This window comes from Fonsecaea nubica (genome assembly GCF_001646965.1).
Source record: "Fonsecaea nubica strain CBS 269.64 chromosome Unknown Scaff34, whole genome shotgun sequence".
In the NCBI taxonomy this organism is placed as follows: Eukaryota; Fungi; Ascomycota; class Eurotiomycetes; order Chaetothyriales; family Herpotrichiellaceae; genus Fonsecaea; species Fonsecaea nubica.
This window is the reverse complement of record NW_019173707.1, coordinates 59,263-80,483: the sequence shown is the minus strand read 5'-3', so window position 1 is coordinate 80,483 and position 21,221 is coordinate 59,263. Positions and strand designations below refer to the sequence as shown.

Genomic DNA, 21,221 nt, shown 5'->3' with positions numbered 1-21,221 from the left:
CAAGTCACCAATGTCTGCATGCTGCTCTTTGTGCCGACAACATCCCCTAGATCTGCCATTTAGGCGTAGTTGAAATTGTTTCGACACAGAGGACAACTCGAGCTATTGGAACTTTTGAACCATCGGAAGAGACAGGCTCCATGAAACGTGTTGCGACAGGTTCCACAACGCTTGTTCGGGGTCTGCATATCTGTGCCGATGATGGAGTAGCAGATGGCACACTCACTCTGGCCCTTCAGCGCACCCTGAACATTGCGTCGGAAGGCAATGAGACCTTCGATAATGCTGCCGGTGCTGAAGATGATAATCTGAAAAGTCCGTAACCACGACTGCCAGTTCTTCTCCGAAACACCCACTCGGGTGCGGGAAGACACGGTCGGAGAGTCCAGAGGATACGATTTGGGCAGAGAAATTGCCAAAGATATGGGCGGTGATTCAGGATCTATGGCAATCGATGCCACCACTTCAGAGCCACTGAGTGATGTCTTGACTGTCATCAGGGCATCCGTCTCCTCTTGTGATTGGCTTTGTATCCAATCGCTGACCGCTGCTGCCGCCGCTGATATCAGGGCTGGAGCGAAATACCTCTGAGTCCAGCTCTCCAACGGCGACTTGATTCGGTTCTTTTGCTCAATGAACCAGCTTCGCGTGAGTCCAGGAAGGTATAACAGACAGCAGTAGTAGAGATGCACAGCCAGGTGCTGTTGCTCTTGTTCATCTGTTTCGTCCCTATCAAGTTCAAAGGATCTGATGTCGACTTTCGAAGCATCAAGTGGGCGGCTGCTCGTGATCCGGCACAAATCGCAAAGTAAATCCAGAAGGCCTCCGAGTGTAGCATTTTCTTTGATATCTGTACTGTAGTACGCCCGGAGCTTGTACGACGCCCTTGGAAAGTGATCAAAGAGTAAGTGCCACGAAAGCAAATAGCTCTGAAGCGACGCTGCGACTCCTGGGCTCAACGTTCGTGGCGTATCTAATAGCACACTCAAGAGTTCCGATGGGAGGTGAGAAACTTTTGATTCGAGGGCAATGTCTAGTGAAATTTGTTCCTGCTCAGAGGGGATGGACCGGTGCAGAAGGTCATACGCAGCTCTTCGGACTGGAGCCTCTGGGGACGATACAAGCGCGTATAAATGTGCATCAGGCCGCACATTGACCTGTGAAAGTTGCCTTCGAAGTAGTTCAGCTGTAATCTGACGCGGCTGGTTGACCTTGTTGCTTGGTTTATTGAAGCTGTTTAAACAATGCAACAGTCCATCTTCTAGAGCCGGCCGTGAGACTTTCCAGGCTTCAACCAAGTCTTCGTTCGCGTCCTCAGCAGTGGTAAGATCTCTTAAACGTCCATATACCCGTAGTGATGCATGCAGCAGAGCGAGATCGTTGTTCAAGTCACTGCCAGTTCGCCACAAGGCATCCAAGCTTTGCAGAATGCGTTCCCAGTGATCGCCATAGATATCTTTGGTAGCTGCAACAATTGGCTCGAGAAGTTTCATGGCCATTGTTTGACAAGCTAGTCCAGCGGAAGCGTCGCCCGCTACACGTTCAAGTGTTTGCATCAAGAAGATCTGTCGCTGATTAGGAATTGTCTGTAGCGGTCCAATTTGTCCATCTAGGACAAGGTCTAGCAAAATGAGTGCCTGTAAACCCTTGCCGCCTGTGTCAGGGGGGGTTAAGTCGGTTCCGGTGGCAATCAGCTCATTGAGTAGTTTACGGCCTTCTTGTGAGTTGATAAGATGGTCCCGAAAGGTGCAAATCAGACTAGCTGACCGCGCAACCTCTTCTAGTCGGTACATGTCCTTCATTTCCTCTTTGAGCGTGGACGTTATCGATGCAAGGCCGTGTTCGTCAATGTAACGCGATACGACATCGGTGAAGGTCAAGCTGTAATAGAAAGCCCGCGGGTCTAAGAGCTTTATGGAACGGACCTCCTCAATCCATATTTTAAGCATCCTATCGTCTTGAACCCACTTCTGGATCATAGAATTACCTCGTGCAAGTAATTCGACCGCCTCTTCCATGATCTCGTCGCTCGTGTTTTGCCAGAGATCACTTGCAGCTTCAAATGTCAACTTCTGATTGACAAATTGTAGAGCAAGGGGATAATAAGTGCACAGCGTTTGTAGTTGCTCCTCTGATTGGTAGGTCATCAATTCGGTGTCGAGTAGTATCTTTGTCACATAGAGAACAAGCCGAAATAACAAAGAGAATTGGTCGGGGTCTTCGAATGACTTCTTGTGCGTGACAGCGTCCGCAGGCTGAATCATGAAAACTAGTCCGTGAAGGGGGTTTGTGATTGAGAGTGGAAGAGGTGGTGGATTGTGCATATGAGCTTCGAGAGCAGCACTCCACTGACCGGAAGACGGGAAGAGGGTGGCAATCACGCTAGATTCGTGCGGTTTTGCAGCTTTGAGGGTGTCTTTCGCGAGATCAATGAGCAAGAGGATGGAAAGAGGGATGCCCTTCCCAGATAGTTGGTCTGCTATGACAGCAGTGGAAGAAGCTACCGTAGACGATGCCCCTGTAGGTAATGTTTTGACTTTTGTTATGAGCGAGGTCGCTAGGTCTGCTATTTCCGCGTTGTCAGAATCGGAGAGAACAAGTAACTTCGTGACGATAACGCTTTCTATACCGTTGACGAAAAGAGAATGAGCCGACCGCTGATCGCTGAATATATTGAGTAGGAACCGAAGAAGTGCGAGCTGTGACGCCGGGTCGGCGTCGGGTGACAATTGGGCCAGAATCGTCTGGCAGCAATTCTTGTGCAAACTGGATGGAACAAGTTTGGAATTCATTAGTACACTTCTCACAATATCTTGTGCAAAGCCATTCTCGAGTCGTGAGGATATCTGGTGTATGACGAAAGGCTCGATTTCAGGAACTTGTAAGAGATCATCCTCAGAAGATTGACCTAGAAGTCGTGCAAACGCTTTAATGCTGGCATCCGTTTGTGCGCTCATCAACTTCGTGAATGCTTGCTTCAGATTCCGATGGAAATGCAGCAGGACCAAGGACAAGTACTCGGCAGACGGGCTTGTAAGGAGGTCGACAGCATGTGAGTCAAGGAACTCTCCAAGCGAATCTGACGTTATTGTTTCCATTGGGGACGTGACTGCTTCGAGAACTGCGGCTGCTCCATATGGTTTGCCATTTCGGGCTTTCAAGAGTTGCAAAGCAGCATTCAGTAGAGACTTATCTGACTCTTGAAAGACGTCCACCACATACGCCAGGCCAGATGAGGACAGAGATTTGTCTCCGACAACAAAGGGCTTGAGGCGGAACATGCGTTGGGCCTGCGCGATCACGTTGTCCTGTGATTGTGCAAAGTCTTTCGAACTCCCAGGCAGAGATAGCTTCATGCTGGTAGTGAGTTGCTCACAGCAATGGTCCCATGCCTTCTTGAACAAGATTTGGCAATCGCATTGAATGAGTTGGACGAGGATGGAAGCCGTAATCTTGACGTTGTAAGTTTTGGGAATATTCCACGCAGTTTGCTTAGGATCTTGAACAATATATTGGTAGACCAAAGGCAGGACATTTTGTTCCAGTAGCAAGGCCCTAGACTCGTCATCTCCTAACAGGCGGCTTGTCCAGAAGGAGAGATCAACATAAGAGGTCCAAGCAGTTTCAAGGTTTTGGCGTGGTTCTTCACTGCTAGTTATTCCCATTCGTAACGACTCAAGCAATGTCGTAGCGTCATTTACGTGGACACTCCCATTAGTGGAAACCGCGCTCCAAGCCTGAAGTGGAATCTTCCTGAGGAGCGACGCAATGTCAACCCAGAAGTCCGCCGGACCTCGTTGTGAGCCTTTCCGCAGGTATTGAGAAACTCTCTTCGACACCGTTGTTTTCGATGAGTAGTCCTCGGTCCACACCTCTGGCCGAACTGAGGTAAGAGTCAGAAGCGCTTCGGACAATTGACGGGATGATCCCAGCTGGCTGTGGTGCAAGGCTTTGCCAATGAAGCAAGCACTCAGAACTTTCCAGTCCAATTGCTCAGGGATCACATCTGCGCAGACGCTGGCGAGGCCACAAACTGCTCTTCGAAGATTGGGATCCTCGTGCGACGAATATTCCCAAAGTCGTTTGTCCACCACAATCCCTCTGAGACTCTCGGGAATTACAGGCTTGCTGGTGTCCGACTCTGGGACGAAGTTGACCTTGATAGTTTGGCTGAGCATCTGCATGGCATTTCCGGCAACTCGAACAAACTTTGCTTCTGAATCATCTGGCGTGGTCGACCGTTCATCACTCAAGGTTTGGGGTGTCTGGACTAAGATGGCATCGTTGGCGTACTGTAAAAGGGCATTCCTGTACACTTTCCATAGAGCCCGTCTCTTATCCTCTGTCGAAAACACAGCCGCCGCCGATTCCTGGGCAGTTCGTGCCACCAACTTGTCATTATCATAGCAGCCAGAAAGCCATGCCCCTATCACCTTTGGTAGATGAGGTGCGATTCGTTTGCCGATAAGAGCAGTGATCGAGCCTTGCAGGGCATGCGCAAGTTGGCGTACTCTGCGTGCATTGTCGATGGAAGTACGTGGATACAGGGTGACCTTTGCAGACAGCGACTCAGTTCCCGGTCAAAGTATGAAACGAAAAGACCTACCCATGCTTCCGGGAGGCCAGAATCAATGCTGTCACTCGAGGTCAACGAGTTTACATAGTCCTGTAACTCCTCAAGGGCTTTCGCCTTTGTAGTGCTATCCTTTTTGCCAAGATTTCGGAAGCACACAACCAGATTCGGGTTGGAGACACTGCTGAGATCTGGCTGTTCGGCGATGTAAGATAGCGAAGAGGGCGCAGTCTGGAATGGCTGGGGTGGTGCGCCGAAGCCGAAGGCCGGGGTCGAGGACGATCCAAAGGCAGCAGAAGCGGCACGAGCACTCGAGGCGGAGGCCTGTGACTTGAACTTCTTGCTCATGCCGCCGAGGTCGTCCTCCTGGGTCTTGTGGTGCTTGAGAGGATGAAGCGCACGATTATCCGTAGACTTGCAGGCAGCCTCGTGGGGTGGGAAAGGTGACAAAAAGTTTCCGAATTTGAAGATTGATAATGACGTCGTTAGCCGGGACATTTGCTTTGTCGCCTGCCTGTGCCTGCGACGCGTGCCCACATCAAACAGTGGTGAACCTGCAGCCTTACTGGGCAAGTAGATCGAAATCTCAACCATCGCCACACCTGTTGCTCGCCTGTTGCTCACCTGCTCAACTCAGCTTGCTCTAAGGGTATTGAGCTCAGGACATGTCGCTATTGAATTGATCGCGCAACAGAATCGCTCAGCTGAAACGGACGCTAAAAGGTGGTGGCCAGTCCAGGTCATGGTCTTAACATGAAATTCTTCATCGAGTATCGTCGCCTCTGTCTTCCCTTGATATAGCGTGTCTAACAGCTGATAGCCATCTGCCTGTTCTCTTCCCCTACCCTCGAATCTATCCCGAACAATATGCGTACATGTGCGATCTCAAAAGGACCCTCGATGCTGGGGGTCACTGTGTACTGGAAATGCCTTCAGGAACTGGCAAGACCGTCTCCCTATTGTCCCTCATTGTGGCATACCAGCAACACTATCCCGAACATCGCAAGCTTATCTATTGCTCCCGTACCATGTCGGAAATCGAGAAGGCTCTAGCTGAGTTGAGAGCACTTATGAAATATCGAGCCAAGGAACTCGGTTTTGTCGAGGACTTTCGCGGTTTAGGCCTGACCAGCAGAAAGAATCTATGCCTACATCCTTCCGTCAAGCGGGAGAAGAGCGGTGCTGTCGTCGATGCAAGATGTCGGAGTCTCACAGCCGGCTTTGTAAGAGAAAAAAGAGAGCGAGGAGAGGATGTCGAGATCTGCGTCTATCATGATAATCTGGATCTCCTCGAACCACACAACCTGGTTCCTCCGGGGGTATTCACACTGGATGAACTGATAAGGTATGGTGAAGATCATAAGCAGTGCCCCTACTTCTCAGCACGGCGTATGATGCCCTTCTGCAACGTCATCATCTATTCCTACCATTACCTGCTCGACCCCAAGATTGCGGAACGTGTCTCAAAAGAACTGTCCAAGGATTGTATAGTCGTCTTCGATGAAGCCCACAATATCGACAACGTCTGCATCGAGTCATTGTCCATTGATTTGACCGAAGACTCGCTAAGGAAAGCGACTCGGGGAGCGAACAACTTGGAACGGAAGATCGAGGAGATGAAGGCCTCGGACGAGGAAAAGCTTCAAAATGAATATCAGAAGCTCGTGGAAGGCTTGAGAGAGGCAGACGAAGCACGAGCCGAGGATGCCTTTATGGCGAATCCCACCTTACCTGACGATCTTTTGAAGGAAGCAGTTCCTGGCAATATCCGTCGAGCAGAGCATTTCGTCGCATTTCTCAAACGCTTTATCGAGTATCTCAAGACCCGAATGAAAGTGTTATACGTCATTCAGGAAACTGCTCCCTCATTCCTCGCACATCTCAAAGAGCTGACCTTCATCGAGCGCAAGCCATTGCGGTTCTGTGCCGAACGACTAACATCCCTTGTCCGCACCTTGGAATTGACCAACATCGAAGACTACCAGCCATTACAAGAAGTAGCGACCTTTGCCACTCTTGTTGCAACCTACGAAACCGGATTTCTCTTGATTCTGGAGCCCTTTGAGACCGAGCAAGCGACAGTTCCAAACCCCATCTTGCACTTCGCATGCCTTGATGCATCAATCGCGATCAAGCCTGTCTTCGAACGGTTTTCCTCTGTCATCATTACTTCTGGAACTATTTCGCCCTTGGAGATGTATCCGAGAATGCTCAACTTCAGTACTGTGACACAGGAGTCCTACCCGATGTCACTTGCGAGGCGATCCTTTTTGCCAATGATCGTCACGCGTGGCTCTGATCAACAGTCTATAACATCCGGCTTCCAATCTCGGTCGGATCCAGGTGTGGTACGGAACTATGGCGCTTTATTGTACGAATTTGCGAAGATCACCCCGGACGGAATCGTTGTCTTTTTCCCTTCTTATCTCTACATGGAAATGATCATCAGTATGTGGCAGGGGATGGGTATCCTGGATCAAATCTGGACTTACAAGCTCATTCTGGTGGAAACACCGGACGCCCAGGAGACTAGCCTGGCATTGGAGACTTACCGCACTGCATGTGAAAATGGCAAAGGCGCGATCTTGCTCTGCGTCGCTCGGGGCAAAGTGTCTGAAGGTATCGACTTCGATCATCACTATGGACGTACTGTGCTGTGCATGGGCGCACCTTTCCAGTACACGGAGTCGAGGATCTTGAAAGCACGCCTGGAGTTCCTGCGAGAGAATTACAGAATTAAGGAACAAGACTTTCTGTCTTTCGACGCAATGCGGCACGCGGCCCAGTGCCTGGGGCGAGTCTTGAGGGGGAAGGATGACTACGGGATCATGGTTTTGGCCGACCGTAGGTTTCAGAAGAAACGTACCCAATTACCTAGATGGATCGCGGAAGAGATTACCGATGCTCAAACCGGATTGAGCACTGATGCCGCCGTGGGTATGGCAAAAAAGTTCCTACGGAGTATAGCTCAGCCTCTGGGACCCGGGCAGAAAATGCCCGACGGCTCAACTAAAGGTAAAGATAGCTGGGACCTGAAGGAGCTGGAAAACTTCCAGAAAGAGCAAAAGGCGAGACGAGGCGAAGGCGACATGGGCAGAGAAGATGCGACAATGCACGATTATATGCGCAGCGAAGCGAATGGGGCTCCAGCGCAGAACGGTACCAATGGTCATGTTGGTGGTGTGGATGACTTCGACGAGGTTATTGCTGATGAGGAATTGCTCATGGCGGAAGCAATGGTCGTGGAATGAAGCAACCGACATAATGCCTGGTTTCCACAGCGGATCCACAGAGTCATTCCCCTACCCCTCCGGCCCAGTTCCGGTTCAGCTTCTTGATTATGTGTTGAACGGGCCAACCGGTCCTCTTTTGGCTATCCAGAAGGCGGTTGACCAATTCCCGTCGAGCGTCGTCTCTCGATAACCATTGTGCGCCTGGAGTGACACAAAATCAGTTCGATGACCCCAAACTCATCAGAAGACTCACTATAACAGATTGGACCATATGAGTTTACAACGACAGGGTCACTATTGGCAGAAAAGGCCATCCCACATATGGTGCGGGCGTGTGCTTCAAAGTCCCCTGTACTACCGGTGTTTAGACCAAGGAGGATCTGCGCGACATGCCAATATTGCCTTGCAGCGACTAAATCTGGTCAGGTCTGGAACGAAACTCACAGTGTATCAGCTCACCGTGACAATCCTCGACCATCTGGATTTTGGGAAATACGCCTTGGTGGTACTCATGGTAAGGCTTGAATGGTACAGCTGAATTCCAAGCACTGACGGCTGATTGTAAGCCGACAAAAAGGTCTGAATCTCCCGCGAAAACGGCGTTGATGACACGGGCCAAAAGGATTGTGATTTGATTTGCATAATCGTCATTGCGATGCAGTTCGATGTCTATTGCTCCAACCTCGATTTTCAAGGGACAGCGGTTGATGAGCGAGAAGGTGATATCTTCGCGGAGATAATTCCATAAACCGGCCCTGAGCAGCGGTTCTTCTGGCAGGTTAGAAGACAGAGATGGTATTAATGAGAATGCCCCGAAAAGGTGGCGATTAGGATCCTCCTCCTCTGACGCCGATTAGCCAATATCAGCTTGGAAACTCCTGTGCTTTTACCTGCAAGGATTTCAAACGATCGCAGCAGACACGTTGCAGCCAAGGCTGTCCCGTCCTTGATTGCTGGGGCTGTTTCGGTGAGTCCGATCAAAAGACGCAAGCAGTGAGCATGATGTTTTTCTGGCAGCGACTTGGGCACATCGTGAGACGTGCGACTCTTATGTATAGCTGCAAATGCAATGATGGCGCTGAGCAGCAAGGAGCTCTGTTGAGCTCTGCTTCCCACGATACTTTTGAAGGCTTGGTCAAGGTCGTTTAGGTCATACCACGGAGCCAGCGTCTTCAGGTAGTGTGCGAAGTAGTGGGCGATCTCCTCGTCCTGCAGTCTCACACGAGGCTCGTCGAATTGCTCGATAGAAGTTTGTTCTATCATGTTGCTGGTACCCTTTGCGCCTTTCGTTCGTCTGCCAACATTCTTCTGGGGTTGGATCTTCAAAGGCGCTGTGCGGTCACACTAACGGCCGCTTCTTTCGCAGCGAGAACACGTCGGCAGCTTTTCGTCGCCTTTACCACTGTGAGATAATAGCGGTCGACGTGAGTGTCTTCTTACATTTCAGCTTCCGAAGTCTGCATGTTCTACTACTCCCGATTCATGAGTCTCCAACGCAGGTCGAGGAGTATTTGGGCTCACCATGCTTTGTGTCAAATCAGCCATGAGCACACGACAGGGTAAGGATGGACCACTTACATGTTTTGCTTGCTATCTTGGCCATATTTTCTTGTTCACGAGCGCCTAATCAAGAAATCATGCGACACGAAAATTGTGGGTGTGTTGAGGTTGATCAAGATACTTGCAGGAGAGCACAAACTAATCTGTCCCTTCGGGCCACGGGGCCAAGCCATTGGGAACCCACCCGGCCGCTAATGTCTATTCGTTTCCCCTGCGGTCCTGGAATTCAGGCACCTGGAGATCTGATCTCGTAGGATTCCATGAAACGCGGCCATAATACCACAGTCATCACAGTCTGGACGAGCCGTCCTCTACAAGGCCGTCCCTAATGCGATCCAGCATTTGTCACGGCAGCGACGGATTCTCGGGATCAGCGCATTTCCCACCTTCCGCGCATGCTACATTCATCTGATTCCACAAGGTTGCTAACCAATGCATCAAGTTTACGCAGACCCCTAGCCTACACAGGCGTCTCCAGTCTAACTTTGCCCAAAGTCGTAGCTGTTCCCGAAACCTCTGCTCAGGTATCTTCTCAGCGCCTCGTCTTCGCCCACAAAGTCCGTCTTGATGTCAAGGTCCCGCACACTCTCCACCAGCGGCCGTAACTCTTCAGCAAGCTCCAGCCTCATCTGATTGCGATACCAAGGAGCAAGATGGACTGTTATTGATTAGTGGAAGGGGCCTGTAAGGGAAAGAAACGGGACATACTCATCGCCAACATGATTCTCACGTCTGAAGTCGTGTTTGGCATGCCGGCATGCCAGAGTCTCAGATCACGGATGATGATGCTACCGCTGGGAACGGATGGCTGAATGGGTGGGTTTGTTTTCGACCTTTCTGCCAGCAATGGAGCACGAATTCTCCCCGACGCTCGCTCGCCGTGTGCCCCTTCCTGCGCCTCAATCCCGAAAGCGTCATGTGTGCCCAGCCAAACTTCAGTCGACCCATTCTCAGGATTCATATCAATCAGCGGCACGTTGACCACCAGCGCGAAGGGATGGTCAGGGTGTGCGAAATCTGCGTCTGAGTGTACGGGTTGTCTCTCCGCAGGAGAGCCTGGTATGGAGGGCATGGCTGAATTCCCAGAGCAAAAGGTCAATTTGGGACGGGGCCCAAGCACGGCCGATGTTATCTGGGTGGCAATTGGATCTAACATATCGCATATCAGCCAGCAATCACCGGGGTTCGGGTTCACCACTTACTCAGAAATATTTCCGGATGGAAGTATTCCTTCACAGGAGGCGCATCCTGTTGCAGATTCCCTTTGTTATAATTGAAGGGACTATGCTCGCCCCTCGACCGCAACTCGAATGCATCCTTGACCATCTTCTCGTTCAACTTGCACAGAACACCGGTGTCAATAGCATTTTGGACAATTACAAGCCCGTCATGATGAACATGTCGGACTACCCTCTCGAGGTTCTGTTCGCTAAGTTTGCCCTGAGATCTCTCGGTCAGCGTGGCCTGTATGGATGCAGGCTGTGCTTGCAGTGACTTCGCGGTTGAAAATGTTCGGAGTTTGCTCATGTTTGCAAGGCGTGATGTTCGAGAAACCCGACTGACAAGAAGAATCATGCTGTCCAGCAAGCAACAGGGAACTCCAGCACGGGATGATCCAGGTTGAAGAGAAAGAAACGTAAGTCATGGTGCTTTCCGATGGCCGTTGAGGAGATTTAATTGTTTCCTAACGCCCTGCTAACAGATTCCTCATGAGAGTTGGGTATTCCCGACCCTCGGCCAAAGTTGTCTGTCAAGGGCAAGGGCAAAAGTATCCTCCTCACCGCCCCACATCATGTGCAGGAGTTCCAGTCCTCGATATTTCTTTCAGCCTTGGGAGATCTCAATCTTTCCGCGATTCAACCTCAACTCGAAGTCAGTCCACCACCGCTGCTGCATTCGCCGTCCTATGACTTGGGCTCACTTGCCCACTTCCTCCACCTGCTCATGCACAATATCCCCAGTCTTCGACTCGGATGCTGTCGCTAGGTCGATGCCCCTCCTAGCCGCGAACTTATCTTCAAGCCCAAAAAGTTGGCTCATTTCCTCCAAGGTGCGCCCACGTGTTTCAACCATGGCATACCGGACAAACAAGAATGCCAGTACACAGATCCCGGAGTAGATGATATACAAGCCCCAGCCGATGGCATCTCCAATCGGAGGACTGGCCTGAGCGACAATATAGCATCCCGTCCACAGGCTCATGGTGCTCAACGCATTGCCCTTGGCCCGTAGCGCAACTGGCCAGATCTCGCTGGCATACGTCCAACTCCCCACGCCCCAGCTGATGTTGAAAAAGACATAGAACAAGTACGGGAATACGACGATGGCATAATTCCCGCTCGCACCTGGATATTTCTCTGCATGCCACTGAAGGACTTTGTCCGCGTCAGACTCACGCCGTGCTGGAACTTCTTGAGCGCCTTACCTGTGATCCCAATCATCGCACCCATCATACCGATCACACCGATTTGAAGCCACGTCTTCCGTCCGAGCCTGTCGAAGACAAAAATGGGGATCCATGCGAAAACAAATAAGACAATCCCAACCCCCCCTGTCGCCAAGTTGCGTGTATGGGCCGAGCTGATCCCACCGCGCTCGTACAAGCTTGGGGTATAGTATAGCTACAGTGCTCAAATTGTCAGTTTTCTCTCGTTGTGGCAACTTTTAGGGGGAAAGAGTCATGGTCTCACGATAGAGTTGGTGCCCGTTATCTGCTGGAAGAACTGCACACCGGTTCCAATGAGCGTGACACGCAGAATGGGCCAAGTGAACATATCTTTCCACCTGGTAACTGCAACCCTCTTCTCAAATGCGACTCTTTCGGCGATTTCTTGCATTTCAATTTCCGCGGCTTCATCTCCGTGCAGTCTCGCCAGCACCTCTCGCGCGCAAGTGTGTCGGTCTTGCTGCACAAGCCAACGTGGGCTTGGGGGAACCCACACCCAGCATCCGACAGCCAGAACAACAGCAGGGATGATCTGGATGGCCAAGGGTATGCGCCACCAGTCAGGCGTGTCCAGGTATGCAAATCCATAGTCGAGCCAGAAGGCGATAAGCTCACCGAAGCACAGGATCATCTGTTCGATACCAATGATTCGACCCCTCAACCCTGCTGGAGCAATCTCTGATACATATAAGGGCACCCCCGCCGCACAGGCCCCTACTCCATATCCAAGAATGACCCGTCCAACAGTAATGGTCGGGACGTCGTAGGACGCCGCCTGAATGACGGCTCCAATGACAAACACAACGCTGGCAATCGACAAGGTTCGTTCTCGACCACATTGGTCCGCCAAATATCCGATGCTCATTGCCCCCATGAAGCAGCCCACGTCGTACAAGGACACGACAGCACCCGTGACCCAAGAATTGGCTGGCTTCATGAGATGGATCCAGCGGTCATCAGCCACTATAATTCCCATCACACCTTGGTCGTAACCAAAGAGGAAGGCTCCCAGGGATACGAAAGCAGTTACGAGGTAGACATATCTCAGATTTGCGGGACGGGGACTGGTAAAATCATAGTTGGGGGGACGCTCGATGACCTTGGTTTGCTTGATTGATAACATCCTCGAAGATGCGCGCATGGGGCTCGTAAGTCTGAACGAAAACTGCTAGTCTCGAGGAGTTGTCGAGGTGAAGACAAGCAAGTGAAGAGTTCTTATACACCTGGGATGAACCAACGTCAAGGAGTTCTCACGGCACCCTTCAATGTGGAGTTTGACCGCCGCTCGCTTCTGGACATGTCAAGGTCGATCATTCGGAGTCGCTAACCGGATTTGACTTCGAGACGGTTAGCCTCCGGCCTCAACAACAGGGTCTCCACGCACATCTCAGCAACGTACCTTGAGACCAAAGTCTCTTCCCCGAGATGCGGGTGGGTGCGGGGTCGTTCATGCCCCATTCCAGGTCCGTTCGAGCTGTTCCCGTGCTATAGAAGTTGGCCACCCTGTGCGAAGCTCTGTTTGGACCAGGAGATCTCTCAGAAGCACCTGCTCCCGCTGGGAATCGAAGCGATCGCCGACTGTGGGGATGTCAGAAGTCTAGGACCCAATGCTAGGAGAGGCGAACTTGCACAATGCTACGGCCATACAGGCCACTAGGCTAGCCGGAGGGGTTTGTGGGTTTGACTGAGCTATTCCGCATAGTGTCCTGACGTCTCGTTTGACGACCTCTTCCATGTCCATCATTGTTCGCCTATGGGATGGACCAACACGGGGCAATGGACGGTGTGCACTGAGCAACAGGTGTGCCATGGTTATGTATTGCCAACCCATGACTGCAACATTATCATCACAATGAGATCCACGATGGTCCTCGCAGTGGCACTTACCGTGACAATCCATCTGGATCCGAATATCTGGAAAAGCGTGCTCCAGACGGTTCACCCCTTGGTATACAGGGTCAAAAGATGCTGGACGATCTCTTTGCCATGTCTCGATATCTTCCATCAATTGCAGATACCTAGACAGCGTGGTAGATTCCTCGCCAAAGACAAAGGCTTGTACTTTGCCACATTGGTACGTGGCCTGGACTGTCCACGACCAGTCATCTGCAGGGCTCGAAGGCGACTGCATCTCGGGCAGAATCAGATTGAAAGGTCTTTGCGTAGTGATGGACATGAAAATTTCCTGGCGAAAAGCCGCCCAATAGCACGCCTTTCTCAATGCCGTTGCTGATAGTTGAGGGCGAGCCTGGGACGCGTTAATAAGTGCCTGGGTCCCGAAGAGGTGTTTCTGAGGGTCTGATCCCACGATTGGTACTGTACGAGAGTCAGTCAGGTGGAAACGAGACGCCTGCAACGCACTGACCATCCATCTCTTCCAATAGTCGTAGAATGACTATAGCTGCAAGAAGCTCATCGTCTTGGATCGCCGACTTGTCCCCAAGCCTTGGGATCATGGTTTGAAGACACGCGTTGTAATATCGATCGGCCGCGAAATGTTCAAACTCGCCCGTTCGACTTCGATGCCGAGCAGCCAGTGCCAGCATCGCGTTGGCCAACGTTGCATTCTGGCGAGCTCTGAGTGGGACCTCGTACGCAAAATGTCTGTCGGCATCGCTGAAGTCGAAGAAGCAAGCACAATTGTCGATGAAGTATCTCATTAACTCGGCGGATTCTTTGGTGGAAAAGGGTGTGTCGTCCTCGTGTGTTCTCGGTATAGGACGCAGCGGTTGTCCAGCCAGAAATGGCATTGGATCATTCAGTGCGAGTACCACCTCATTCGACAGCTGTTCAAGCTGTGGCACGTGGATAGATCCCTGTTGAATGTCTCTCTCTTCCGAGGGGTGGCTCGTTGCTTTCCCATGTCGTAACAGCGGAGTTTCATCTACGAAATCAACTGCAGATATTAGCATCCACCCAGTAATCTTGCCGCTCCCTACCTACCCTTTGGAGGAACTGGCACCCAAACCTGCTGTGTCTCGAAGTTTTGTGGCTTGGAAATGCGGCGATACTGCGTTGGCCTACGGATGCACTGTCGACCAGCCTTTACGCAGTGCGCACATCGCGGATGCTGGTTGTCACCTGAAAGAGGTCAGCAATAGGAATGACTTGTGCGGGGCCGCAAAGGATGGAAACGTGATCGCACATTTGATATGCTTCTTGCGACAGAAATCACAGGACATGTCAGTTGTATGGGAGAGGAAGACGAGGGAGACAATCCGGAGAAGTTGGTCATTTGCGGAGGATTTCTGCGGGGAATCGGCATCAAGGACACGTCCACGGTACATTTGGATCCGGGATCTATTGCCTTTTCCTGTCTCTCCACAACTCGCTTCGGAGACTTGTCGGGCGGAGATTTCCTTTCCTTGAACCTCGACATCTTTCGTCGCCCCAATTGGGAGGTTTCCGGTGTCGATCACGCGTGTCACGGAGACAAAGGTGGCGATATGGAATTGACCACGAGTGACGGGTGGTATCAATCAGCCCTGGTGTCGGCGTCAAGGTGTATATCTTGACTCGCTGGTGCCAGCCGTCCCTTGACATTTTACCTCTTTGCAGAATCCTGGTCGACACTACCCATTTGAGCTGCTCAACTAATCGCTTCAGCTTTGGTTAGGATGCCCCACGCAGAATCCCCGGAGTCGCAATTGACGTCCAGAGAGCAATTCTTCGTCAATGACGGGCCTTTAGCTTCCGACCAGTATGCCGATTTGCGGCCGACTTCGCTGGACACTCCAATTGAGGAGGCTCGCAGACGGTTCCGCGAAGACGGATACCTCTTTGTAAAAGGCCTCTTGCCGCGAAAGGACGTGCTCGCGGCGAGAGAGGAATATTTCAAGCTCCTTTCCCCGTGCGGCGTTCTCAAACCAGGCACCAAGCCCGTCGAGGGCATCTTCGACGACACCAAGGACAAGCTCGACTTCCCTGGGATTGGAGCTGGCTTCACAGATTCCAATGGCCGCCCAACGGGGCCGCATCCTGAAGTGGCTGCGTTGTTTGTCGATCTAGCTCTCCAAGCACACACCGAGAACTGGTACAAGGAGGATTTCTGCAAACATCCAGCGTTGCGGAATTACGTCGCGCAGCTTACGGGCTGGGGCGATGACACGCTGGGGATCCGAAGGACACTCTTGCGGAACAACACTCCGGGAAATAAAGCGATCGGAGTACACTACGATCAGATTTTCCTGAGATATGGCGAGGACACTGCAATCACTGCTTGGGTGCCCATGGGAGATGTCTCCAGGCAGGGCGGCGGCTTGATATACCTCGAACAAGGACACACTCTTGGTGCCGAGATTGAACGGGATTTTACGACCAAAGCGAAGGCTTCAGGGTTGACGGACGACGAGGCCAAGAGCGCCTTTAATCAAAACATGATGAGCGGAGGCCTGCTGGCCGATGGTCCGGCTGAGTTTGGGAAGCGGTGGAATCGCCGCTGGCTGTTGACGGCATACGAGGCTGGCGATGTCGTGTTACACAACGCATATGCGGTAAGAATAGATGCCCCTTTTGTTTTGTTCCCCTGCCTTTCACTGACTTCAAAATGTAGATCCATGCCTCGACGATCAACCATGACCCGGAGAACAGGATTCGATTGGGTACAGATCTAAGATTTGTCAACAAGTCTCGTCCATGGGACACCCGGTGGGCCAACGACTATGCATTTGGAGATGGTGTTTGAAAGATACCCTCCAGTCTGCTGAGGGAAATGAATGCGTCAGTCAGGTCTAGAATCAAAAGTCATCGACCACCAAACCCATGCCTTTCTCCTTGGCCATCCCAAGCAGGCTCCCTGCCATAACCAAGTCCATAATGCCCAAGCCCACACACTTGAAGATGACATTCCCTTGGATATCAAGGGAGTCTGAGCCCTGTAACTCGCCGATCTCAATCAGCTGATTTTCCTGGACGTTGGCCGTGATTAGTTCCCCAGCCTCGACGAGGCAGCCTTCCTTGGTATCTACGTAGATGTGTCCCCCAGACAAGAGCGTTTCGGAATCAACCTCGTGCATGGACGGCTTGTAGGATCCTATGAGGGAGATGAACCGGGGCTTCTTGTCAAGGTAGCTGAATGGGAAATGCGGCGTCGTTGACGGCGTGCAGCAGCAAATGATATCTGATGCCACAAGACATTCTCGTAGCTGCGCATCGTAATCCTCGGCCGTCTTCAGCAGCACGCGACACACAAGGTCGGCGTGTTGCTGCTGTAGATCGGCGAAGAGCTGCTCCATCCTTCGAGGGCTGCTCCTGTTCACGACGGTGACATGCTTCACGTCGCTCAGCAGCAGAGCCAGCTTCAAGTGCCACTCTGCTTGTCGACCAGCTCCAAAGATGACGAGGTTCCTCTTGCCATTGAGCCATCGGATGTAAGGGATCATGACAGCCAGCGAGGTCCGAAACGCAGTGACTTCCTCGGCGTTCAAGACGCCCAGCAGTTCGCCATCCGGGGTGAAGACGTTGATGCAGCCTTTGAGGCCTTTGGGGCTGATGGTGACAGTCTTGATCCCCGTCGAAGTGGTGATGGAAGACGGCATGAACAGCGACGTGTTACCGGTTTTTGTCACGATGGATTCCCTCTCCGGTTGATGAATGATTCGTTCCGACGGCGAGACATTTTTGGTCGACGAGTATGCGCGGAGGATGTTGTGGAAATCGGATAGGATGCGATGACATTCTGGGGCCGAGATATTGGAGAGCAAAGAGTGCACGTCGCGCTCCTTTAGGACAATCATTGTATGGGAGTCTCGGGAGAGTCAGATGCCAGATGTCGGATGGATCTCGAGTGTAGCACAAGTCTTTGTGTAGGAGGAGAAATAAAAATCAAATGAACCCCTCATCAACCTGGATTTTTTTCCACCTTTTTACCTTTTTCCCTACGAGCTTGTTCTAGTACGCGATGGGGACAAATGTGGTTCCCGCGTTCCGTTCCCTACATATTGTCATCTATAGAATCCCTTACAAAGGATAGAGCCTTGATTGGATCTATTGCATGATATCTCGCCGTTCATCACACGCCATGAGGACAGCAGGTGGAATCCAGCCCACTCAAGACCTCCAGACTTCAGTTTCACCATGCCAACCACGTCAAAACCATACACTCTTCTTCTTCTCGGAGATGTCATGATTGGACGTCTCATCGATGCTCTGCTACCTACTAGTATAGCTCGCCAATCGCCGCATTCCGACCCCGAATCGGCCGCATCGACAATTGACAAACACATTCTCCCACGCTATCCCCAACTCAAGTCATATGACTACCTCGCGCCCTGGGGCAACAGCGCCGAGTTGATCCGAGGATCAGATCTGGTGCTTGCAAACCTCGAAACGGCAGTGACGACAAGCGAGAAGAAGTGGCCGAGCAAAGTATTCAACTATCGCACTCATCCTGGGAATACCCAGTGTTTGACCGAGGTCGGCTTGGGCGGTGGGGCGAGAAGAGGCTATGTCAGCTTGGCAAACAACCATACCCTGGATTGGGATGTAGAGGGTTTACAAGAAACAGTCGAGACGTTGGTCAACAATGGCGTACAGTTTGCAGGGGCTGGTCGAACGAAGGAGGAGGCTCACAGACCTGCGACACTGCGCCTCGGGGTTCCGGAGGGGTGGGAGATCAAGTGTTGGAGTTTTGCGGACCACCCCAGTGAGTGGTCAGCCATGGACACCTTCAACTACATCACATACACGGGCAAGGGAAGGGAGACGATAAAAGGGCAGCTCTTGGCCAAAGATGACAGCGAGGGGCAGGGAAAGGTGGGCCTCAAAGTGGTGTCGATACATTGGGGGCCAAACTATCGCTGGCATCCCGCGCAGGAAATTATTGACCTGGCGCATTGGATGATCGACGAGTGCGGCGTGGACCTGATCCACGGCCATAGCAGCCACCATATTCAGGGCGTGGAGATATACAACGGGAAGCTGATCGTCTATGGATGTGGTGACTTTGTGGATGACTATGCGGTTGATCCCAATTACCGAAACGATCTGAGTGCCGCCTGGAGAGTTTCCGTGAGTGAGAAGGTAGAAAGGAAGGAGGGAGAGAGCGGGCTCGAGATAAAGAGGCTGGAGGTCTTTCCGAACAGGATCAAGAGGTTCCAGGCACATCTATTGGAGGCAGACGACCCGGATCACGACTGGGTAGAGAATACATTTAGAAGGCTGTGTCTCCAGTTCGGAACACGAGTCCAGAAAGATTTGGGAAATGAGGGGCAGATTGTCGTCCTAGTCACCGTTTGACAGAATAACGAGGTGACGAGAGGGTGCGAAAAGGGATGATCATCTGCCGTTTGACTGGCCGTCTACAACGTCTTTTCGGCGACGGATGATGTATGATCTTGGGGGTTTGATCGAAGAAGACACATCGACAACTCAGAGGCGATGGTGCCGAGTGTATCTGGCAACGACCACTTGCCTGGTCTACGGAAATTCTGTTAGGGCGAGCAAATCGAGTATTCCAAATCGCAGCGTTCGACCACTGAGGCTGTACTCCATGAGCTACTGGGGCACAGGTTACAAGTCATACACGGGCCAGTCCACAAGGTCACACTGCTTTAGTTGATTGCGTGGTGTATCCCCTGGAGCGCTGCCAGGAAAGATCACAGGATCGGACATGGCGCACAGAGATGACCTTCTGAAGTCTACGTCGACAGAAAACGATATGACGTGAAAAGAAATCCGATTTATTTCGACCACAGTGCAGGCAGGCATTATCTGTGGCAGCCCCTATCTCAATCACACCTAGAAGAATCTTAGAAGAGTGTTGATATCAAGGTGAAAAATACAGCCGTGATCTGCGTCAAGTGAACTTGGCTTCAGACCGAGCACCTCTCTCTCGCATGCCTGTTCTATGCCAGAGGAAGCTTGGTGCCATCCCTGCTGAAGACGGTGAAGCCAGTGTCGATTCCCCAGCCAATGTTGTTGAATTCAACAAACATGTCGGCGACTTTTTTCTCAGGAGTGATCTCAAAGAGGTTGAATCCGTTGACCGGGATCTGTCTGCTTCCAATGCCCGCCATGTTCCAGAACCAGAGAACGTTTGTGCAGCCAGCGACCATGGACTTGTAGGTTGTGATGTTCGTGATGGATGGTGCCAGAAGAACGCCTTGAATATACTGAGCTTTGCCAGAGAAGGTGACAGCGCCAATCTACTCCGAATTAGTCATAGTAGTCAATTGGTGTCCAAGGGTGTATTCATACCGGGTGGCCAGCAAGTATATTGATCGAGTCAGACTTTTCGAAAAAGTCGTCCGTCAGCAACGCTTGAGCAGTGGCGTTCGAAGCAGCAACATCTGGGTGATCAAGGATGCTGATGAATTTGGCAACAATGTCATCGGCGTCGGCTTGAGTAAGACAGTTGCTCTCGGGGTTTTTGGGACCATGCCAGTCGCGCCAGCCGGGAAGAGCAGCGACGGTTGATGCGAGGAGGAGAGGGGGAACAATGCTTGAGAACTTCATGATGATTGTGTTTGGTAAAGATCGACAGGAGGAGCAGAAGAAGTAAGCCGGATAGAATGACAGTGAGTCAAAAAGAGTGACTTGGGCGAGTTGGGACGATTGGAACGAGTGACTTGTGGTAGGAGTAGCTTTTGAGGAAAGAAGAGTGACTTTGGGTGACTTGATGCTTGCTATAAGTACCTCGTACTCAATCCTGTATCTATCCAGCCATGAGACATGCCCAGGCCCTTGTACCTCTCATCACTGCAATAAGACCTGGTCTTTCGTATACGGTATACCCGAAGGAAGATTGGCTTAATCTCTTCTCGGCCAGGCAGAATGAAGCAACATCGTGCCTTGTCCCGTAGCCTTGTCCAAGCCACGTTCAGGAGGAACAGGTCGCCAACCGTCATCGAGGTTCGTCCCAACCTTCGTCTGAGGGCAGGGGTATAGAGTTTTGGCCAAGTCCGGGTATCGGTCTTCTGGGATCGACATGCCAATCGTGCCTGGATTCGGCGAATTAGCTGAAAGATTGACCCAGGATGAGGCTTCACAGACCTTTTGCTCAAGGTCAGACCCTCTGTTCGCCCCCGCGATCTGCAATTTCCCCAACCCGCCGTTGTCCGACGGTGAAGACCATGTGTCGCTGCAAACTCACATTCTGTGTCGAGTGCCTCGTATGACCTGCGAGTACGGGGCGCAGCTGGAATTACCGTTGACTCACGAGAATCACGAGACGGCGGGACTGTACAGTGGGAAAAGGAGAATGTCTCTGTCCTGATCCGAGGGGGAAAGTGATGTCAACAACGATGTCTGAGGTCAGCAGGACTGCATGTAGTCACAGCCTCGAAGTAGTGGTTTCGCAGGAAGTCCTGAGATTAAAGGAGCAGAGATGCTTGGCATGTCGCCATTTGCGATTCCATTCCCAACCAATAATGTCGGCAGCAACGACGAACTCCTTTTTTAAGCTCTTTCC

General features: G+C 51.6%; 9 protein-coding genes across 9 annotated transcripts; 3 read left to right on the top strand and 6 right to left on the bottom strand.

The window, feature by feature from the left end:
* Window positions 1-59: 59 nt before the first annotated feature.
* Window positions 60-5,071, bottom strand: AYO20_05693 (hypothetical protein; the record flags this gene model as incomplete). The annotated part of the gene is made up of 2 exons (XM_022643986.1): window positions 60-4,553; window positions 4,607-5,071. The coding sequence occupies 2 exons, from the start codon at window positions 5,069-5,071 to the stop codon at window positions 60-62; spliced, it is 4,959 nt and encodes a 1,652-aa protein (XP_022499990.1).
* A 428-nt stretch (window positions 5,072-5,499) lies between these two features.
* AYO20_05692 (DNA repair helicase rad15) lies at window positions 5,500-7,824 on the top strand (the record flags this gene model as incomplete). The annotated part of the gene is made up of 1 exon (XM_022643985.1): window positions 5,500-7,824. One exon carries the CDS (start codon window positions 5,500-5,502, stop codon window positions 7,822-7,824), a length of 2,325 nt encoding a protein of 774 aa, XP_022499989.1.
* Window positions 7,825-7,867: 43 nt separating this feature from the next.
* On the bottom strand, window positions 7,868-9,069 carry AYO20_05691 (hypothetical protein; the record flags this gene model as incomplete). Its single annotated transcript, XM_022643984.1, has 4 exons — window positions 7,868-8,007; window positions 8,060-8,155; window positions 8,251-8,649; window positions 8,697-9,069. 4 exons carry the CDS (start codon window positions 9,067-9,069, stop codon window positions 7,868-7,870), a joined length of 1,008 nt encoding a protein of 335 aa, XP_022499988.1.
* A 776-nt stretch (window positions 9,070-9,845) lies between these two features.
* On the bottom strand, window positions 9,846-10,893 carry AYO20_05690 (hypothetical protein; the record flags this gene model as incomplete). Its single annotated transcript, XM_022643983.1, has 3 exons — window positions 9,846-10,024; window positions 10,075-10,515; window positions 10,569-10,893. The coding sequence occupies 3 exons, from the start codon at window positions 10,891-10,893 to the stop codon at window positions 9,846-9,848; spliced, it is 945 nt and encodes a 314-aa protein (XP_022499987.1).
* Window positions 10,894-11,283: 390 nt separating this feature from the next.
* Window positions 11,284-14,562, bottom strand: AYO20_05689 (hypothetical protein; the record flags this gene model as incomplete). Its single annotated transcript, XM_022643982.1, has 7 exons — window positions 11,284-11,741; window positions 11,792-11,987; window positions 12,057-12,775; window positions 13,212-13,390; window positions 13,438-13,645; window positions 13,700-14,128; window positions 14,178-14,562. 7 exons carry the CDS (start codon window positions 14,560-14,562, stop codon window positions 11,284-11,286), a joined length of 2,574 nt encoding a protein of 857 aa, XP_022499986.1.
* Window positions 14,563-15,429: 867 nt separating this feature from the next.
* On the top strand, window positions 15,430-16,496 carry AYO20_05688 (hypothetical protein; the record flags this gene model as incomplete). Its single annotated transcript, XM_022643981.1, has 2 exons — window positions 15,430-16,305; window positions 16,365-16,496. 2 exons carry the CDS (start codon window positions 15,430-15,432, stop codon window positions 16,494-16,496), a joined length of 1,008 nt encoding a protein of 335 aa, XP_022499985.1.
* A 52-nt stretch (window positions 16,497-16,548) lies between these two features.
* On the bottom strand, window positions 16,549-17,547 carry AYO20_05687 (hypothetical protein; the record flags this gene model as incomplete). The annotated part of the gene is made up of 1 exon (XM_022643980.1): window positions 16,549-17,547. One exon carries the CDS (start codon window positions 17,545-17,547, stop codon window positions 16,549-16,551), a length of 999 nt encoding a protein of 332 aa, XP_022499984.1.
* Window positions 17,548-17,887: 340 nt separating this feature from the next.
* AYO20_05686 (hypothetical protein) lies at window positions 17,888-19,048 on the top strand (the record flags this gene model as incomplete). Its single annotated transcript, XM_022643979.1, has 1 exon — window positions 17,888-19,048. One exon carries the CDS (start codon window positions 17,888-17,890, stop codon window positions 19,046-19,048), a length of 1,161 nt encoding a protein of 386 aa, XP_022499983.1.
* A 608-nt stretch (window positions 19,049-19,656) lies between these two features.
* AYO20_05685 (hypothetical protein) lies at window positions 19,657-20,266 on the bottom strand (the record flags this gene model as incomplete). Its single annotated transcript, XM_022643978.1, has 2 exons — window positions 19,657-19,956; window positions 20,009-20,266. The coding sequence occupies 2 exons, from the start codon at window positions 20,264-20,266 to the stop codon at window positions 19,657-19,659; spliced, it is 558 nt and encodes a 185-aa protein (XP_022499982.1).
* Window positions 20,267-21,221: the final 955 nt, after the last annotated feature.